This window comes from Humulus lupulus, chromosome 3, assembly GCF_963169125.1.
Source record: "Humulus lupulus chromosome 3, drHumLupu1.1, whole genome shotgun sequence".
Taxonomy (NCBI): Eukaryota; Viridiplantae; Streptophyta; class Magnoliopsida; order Rosales; family Cannabaceae; genus Humulus; species Humulus lupulus.
The window spans coordinates 211,903,530-211,909,985 of NC_084795.1; the positions used below are offsets into that span (position 1 = coordinate 211,903,530).

Below are 6,456 nucleotides of genomic sequence, written 5' to 3' on the forward strand. Positions count from 1 at the left end.
ATTCGAGATAAATATATTTGATTGTAAAAAAAAATTTGTGTGCTTGGTTTGACTACTTCTTTGGGTTACTTTAACTCGTTGTAAAACTGAATATTTGATCATGATTGATAAATTCTTGTATTTAAATGTATGTACGCTTGTTGAATGTTGAATGTGGAAAGAATGTATGAAATATTCTAGAACTTGCTTGCTTGTTATTTGAGGTGAAATCAACAATGCATGTGCTAGGAAAATGATTTAGGTAATTTTATTTTGGAACGTTTGAACATTTCAAGCCAACCTTGATTAATTTATCCCTAGGTACCCTTTTTGAGCCTAAAAGTACAACTTTTTATTGTTAACCACTTATTTTGAGCCTAATTAAACACTTTAGTATTTTCAATTCTTTTGATTTATGCCATGAGCGTATAAATATATAAATGGGGATTGATTTGTAATGGGTGTTACCTTATGATTTGGTTGTGACAATAGAAAAATAAAATAAAAGATTGAGAGAAAAAAAATATCGAGAAAAAAAACTGAGATTGAAAATAAACTACACTTCTTATGTTTGTTCACATTGAAAAACATAAGTTTGGGGAAGTGTAGTTAAATAAAAAAAAATGAATCTAGTGTGAGTCTTTCTCAATCTTGGAAAATAAAAGGAAATTTGGAGTTGTTTGGATTATAATGAGGATATCAGGTTTGGTTTGTTTGGATTATATGCTTATGGTGTATTTGAGCCAAAATGACTATCTTATCTACCGTTACCTAAGCCTCTCAATACAAGCTTTGAAAGACCTTTTGATTCTTGAACATGCATTAATTTTTATTAGTGGAGAATAATAAGTTAGCAAGCATATGAAAATATGGGATTTGATGGATGGATGGTGAGAATTCGGCATGTGTAAATTATTTTAACGATGTGTTGTTTATTGTTCATGATTGAGTAGTCAAAAATGGTCAATGGAATAAGGTAAGTTGAAGAAGTGGTTGGATTGAAAACCTAGATTACTTGTCAATTATTTTTCAAAAATTATATATGCTTGTCATTCATTAATTTTGTGGCTTAAAAATTGTGGTTATCTTGATTCATTTGTTTAGTGTCTGTATTTATTTGTTTAGTTTGTCTTGAGTCTTGTTTGCTTTGTTCGAGGGTGAATAAATGTTAAGTTTGGGGATTTTTGATAAACAAGTTTTAGACTCGTTTATATATGTGTTTTCAGGTAAAGTATTAGGTGTTTTGTTTTGTTTTGTTTTGTTCTATTTTACCCTTGTTTTTGCATGTGTTTTAGGTGTAGAAGGGCTTAGGTGACTTAGGTGTGGAAACATGGTGGAAAAACCGACAAAAGGACAAATTTTTGTGGAAAACAGTGTTTCGAAGCACTTTCTGCAACCGTAGGAATATGATTCTGTGGCTGCAATTCCAGAAAAGTCGGGCATTTCCAGGGTATTCCTGCGACCGCAGGAATGACATCTTGCCACCGTAGGATATGTCCAGAAATGTGAAAAACGCATATTTTAAATGAAGGGTGCTTTGGTCATTTTATGTTTAGGAGAAACGCTAATCAGGTTTAAATCACGATTTTGGAGAGGAAAAGAATCACTTTTTGCAGACGTAGACTGGGAGAAGAGGATTGGGATCACTTTGGAGAAGAGCTTGGATCGGCATAGAGTTCTTTTCTTTTCTTTTTATCTTTACTTTATGTTAATTTCTTGTTTATGGATTTCTTAATGATGAACATGAACTAATTTTATTTTCTAGGGTTTTTATTGTAATCACTTGGATCTTTGTTATTTTCTATGAGGATTTCATGATTCTTTCTTCACTTCTATTCTAAATTATTTGATATGTTCTTAACGCTTGTGAACGCTTGATCACCAGTTGCATCATTATGATTTTGATTCAAAATCTAAAAAGTTAGAATTGATTATGCTATGATTGAATAATCACAATTTTCATATTGGATGAAAATACCTATATGAATTATGTAGTTTTAGGATTAATGTGTTCAATGGCTTTTATGTCTTGGAATTTATCACAAGAATGTAGAAAATTTACATGTAAATTGAGTTCTTTGTTTCTTGAAAAAGACTAAGGTTTAAATCCGCTATTAGTTTAAGAAGAAGAATTGTGAAGTATGATTAGCGAAATAATAAAGGGAAAAGTTGATGAAATTAAAATCCCTACTTCTTTATTTTTGAAGTTTTTACAATTATTTGATTTCTTTCATATTGTCATTTGATGTTTATTGCTTCTGTTATTTTTATATTTTTTAAATCAATTTATTGTTGACCAAATAAAAATAAAAAATTAATTTGTTTGTAATTAGTAATTCAATCTCGGTGGGAACGAGTTTTATTCATCATTATATTACTTGAGTCAATTACCTATACTTGCGTATCAATTTTACACAACAGGTTGTTACCTATTTTATCCTACCAGCAGATTTAACTAGTTATGCAGCTTCGTTTGTGCCTTTCGGAGCTCAAGTTCTGGTATAATAACTGTTCGATTTAGTTTTCTCTTTTCTAAAATTTTGTTACAATTTTTTTTATTTTTTTTAAAAAAATATACCGTTCGTGATTCCTAAATTAATCTATTGCTTAATGATCTTAAGGCTAGGAAGATGATTTTTTTGGTTATATAAGATTAGGCACCTTTTTTGCTATGTGGTATATTTGGTATTAATCCAGTAATTATTACAATCACATAGACTTGTAATTTTCCTTTTCAATTGAATTCATTGAATCTGTTCAATTAAGTACTTGTTGGATTTTCTGTTGCTAACTTTGAAATATTGTTTGAATCTTTGAAAGGATATCTGTGATTGTAAAGTAATAACTCTATAATGCGAACCTATGTAACTGTATATTTCAGTAGCAAATCTCTAGGCTCTAGTTGCGCTTTCTTGGCTTGTAAGATGGTTTGCACATGTTTTTATATAAATACATACAATATATATAATGAATATAAATGTGTGATATAGAACAATTGTCATTGCTTCGTTTTTGTGAATTATAAACGTTCTATATTAGTGACTTTCGCTTCCTATTTACAAGTCCAAACTGGTTTTGATTCCTATAATATTGACAAAAATCTATCATATTCTAATGTTATTCATATAGGGACTGGGATGAATGACTCTACATCTTTATATCATGGAATAATTTCTTTTCTTTTCTTGGTTTTAATATGTTTTAGTTATTTGGCTGCCACATTTATATTCTTGTAGTGTAGAGGTTTCGAGCTTTAATATGTGGTTTTTGTTTTTTTTTGTTTTTTAAAAAATCGTTTTATGATATTTAGAATTATGACTTACACATAATTTGTGTTGGGCCCAAAATGTTCGGCCCGAAAACACTTGCCTCATTTATCAAATATTCAAAACGGAGCGTTTAGACAAAGGGATGTTCCAAAGGCAGAAGCTGTAGGTTAGAGGCAATCCGCGCCTCTGACTTCTGAGCGAGACATCTTAAAAGTCGGTATTTTTGGAGGGAAATTTAGTTATTCTCCTTCCTCATTTTCAGGGTCTACTTGAACCAACTAACTGTTTTGTATATTTCATCCTATAAATATGAGATTTTGAGAAGGGAAAAGGGGATCGAACTTTGAACTGACTTAAGCATCGGAGTGTCTTTCTTACAGGAGATCCCGACGAGTCAAAGGCAGATTTCATCACCGGAGAAGAAGCAAGTCGCCAAACATTGTCGGGTCTTTACCTCCATATATAGAAAGACAAATTGTTGCCCCAACAATTGGCGCCGTCTGTGGGAAAGATAAACGTTTCGGCCTTAGCCACGTCGTCGAACCAAGAAATCAAGATCCGCTGCGAACCCAGAAGTCATGCCACCCAAAGGCAACGGAGTTTCGGGCCCAGTTGCACAAAACGTCCCTCCGGCGGACATGAGCGACCAGATCGAAAGAATGTGTCGCCTGCTGGAAGCAAGCCAGCAGCGGTCCGACGAGGCAATCAAGACATTAACCGAAGCCCAAGCCAGGCTCGAAGCAAAGATTGCTGAGCTCCGCAGGTCCGCTGACACAACTCGCAACACCCAAGCCCACGAGAATCTTGATTCTGACAGATTTGACGTTCTAGTCGACCATGTCAATTCCCCACCTCACAACATGAACTCAGGTAACGGGCAATCCCAAGCCATCCCCCCATCCTCTGGGACCGACGGGCGACAAGCCCCAACCTCTGGCGCGCATGGGCGGGCCGAAGCAGAACCCACTGGACCCGCTCAGCCAACAACCGACGTCCGGCCTCAACGCACCATACCTCAAGTCGCACACGATTCTCCCTCTGAAGGTTGCGTTCCCTCGATCTGTTTCTTGGACAGTTGGAAACAAGACATGATGAGGGAAATGATGCAGAAGTTCTCAGATGGGCGATCTGCCTACGCCACCGAACATTTGGATCTTGTATCAAGAACCACTGAAAAATCGCCTTTCTCGGAATGGATTCTGAATGAGCCAAAGCCTCGGGACTTCGTCATCCCTTCCCTACCTGCATTCAATGGAAAGGGAGACCCACTAAACCACCTATTTCAATTTCAACAGAAGATGGCATTAGAAGCTAATAACGAAGCCATACAATGCAAAGTCTTTTCCACGACTTTCTCCGGGCCAGCTCTATTATGGTTCTGACAATTAAAGGCCGGATCACTCAACAGTTTTAGTGATCTCCGACGATCCTTCTTACAGCAATACAGCGCGAACCGAGAGGCTCCCAGAACAATGGCCGATCTCTATCGAATTGAACAAGGGGAGAATGAACATCCAAAGGCATACTTACAGCGTTTCATTGACCTCGTGCATCAAATCCACGACGTCGACCCACTCACCGCAGCAAATCTCTTCGTCAAAAGCTTGCAGGTGGGGTCACTCTTGCATGAGAATCTCACTATGACACCACCATACGACATGGCAGACGTGCAGACCCGAGCCGAGGGCGTCTTCAGGGTATTAGAATTTCGAGAGCGCGCACAGAAGAAGACTGCACTCATCTCTGCTCCCCCAGCGAATAATCCTCCACCACCTGCCAGGGATGACAAGAGGAAGCGGAACCAAACAGATCATACGAAGGAAGGAAAAAGGCCTAGACAAGATCGACAGCCATCGCGGTACCCATCCTTCGAATACACCGTCCCGCAATAAGTCATTTATGAAGAAAATAAAGATAGGCCTATCTGGCGAGAGCCCTACAAAATTAACACTCCATCTGATAGAAGGGATAAAAGCAGATACTGTCTCTTCCACAAAGATCACGGTCATACGATCGCTGAATGCCACAATCTGAACAATCAGATCCAAGCCCTCATGAGGAGTGGGCGGCTTACCCAATACATCAAGGAGACAGACAGACCAGGCACCTCGCGGCAAAACACAACTTCTGCCCCCACTCCGCAGGCGTCAGACCCCGTACACACAGCCTCTGACAGCACCCTGGAGCCTCTTAAACAAGTCCCTATGATCCACGGAATCGTAGAACCCACCGATAATCAAGAGCATGCAATTAAAATCCATAAGAGGATGGAAGAACGAGTGAAGCGGTACAAATCGTTAGGCCACGTGGTCAATCTCGTCACTTTAGAAGAAAGAAGCTACACAGCCTCTGCTATCACCTTCACTGACGAAGACCTGAAGGGCGTCCACCTGCCTCATGACGATCCACTCGTCATTTCCTTACAAGTTGACCACTGCCAGCTGGGCAGAGTTCTGATCGATGGGGGCAGTGGGGTCGACATCCTCTTCTGGGAAGCCTTCCAGAAAATGGGACTGGAGGAGAGTCAGATCCGACCCTCCACCATGCCCGTTTTGGGTTTCAATAGCCAGAGAGTCTATCCAAAGGCCGTCGTTCGGTTAACTGTGGTAGCTGCAGAACGCACCTTGCCAGTAGACTTCCTTATTATAGACTCCGCCACGAGCTACAACGCCATCATGGGGAGAGGTTGGATCCACCGGATGCGGGGGGTAGTCTCCACTCTGCATCAGGTGATGCGGTGTCAATCGCTCAATGGCCGATACACCGTCGATATCAAAGGCTGCCAGAAGCAGGCCAAAAAGTGCTTCCTTACCTTAAAAGAAATAAGTAGCTCTGCCTCCGCCTCCCATGAAGACTCTCCTGACAAATAGCAATTACAGCAGTACCTACCAGCGTGCCTAAAAGGAATCAATCTAGCAGAAGACCAAGAAAAACCCCAAGTTACACTAGATACCTTAGAACAAGTGGTTCTGGATGACGCTGACCCTTCAAAAACGGTCCTGGTCAGTACCAAGCTCTAAGAAGATGAGAGGCAGACCCTCGTACGATTTCTCCAGACCAAAATGAGAACTTTTGCCTGGACGCCACACGATACCCGGAATAGACCCTTCTGTTTTGAGCCACAGCTTGAATATCTCCAACTACTTCCCACCCGTCAAGCAGAAGCAAAGGAGATTCTCTCCAGAGGTGAATCAAGTCATACAAGAGG

General features: G+C 39.3%; 1 protein-coding gene across 1 annotated transcript; it reads left to right on the top strand.

The window, feature by feature from the left end:
- Nucleotides 1-4,720: 4,720 nt before the first annotated feature.
- Nucleotides 4,721-6,118, top strand: LOC133825372 (uncharacterized). The gene is made up of 2 exons (XM_062258325.1): nucleotides 4,721-5,106; nucleotides 5,227-6,118. The coding sequence occupies exons 1-2, from the start codon at nucleotides 4,721-4,723 to the stop codon at nucleotides 6,116-6,118; spliced, it is 1,278 nt and encodes a 425-aa protein (XP_062114309.1).
- The last annotated feature ends 338 nt before the right edge of the window (nucleotides 6,119-6,456 follow it).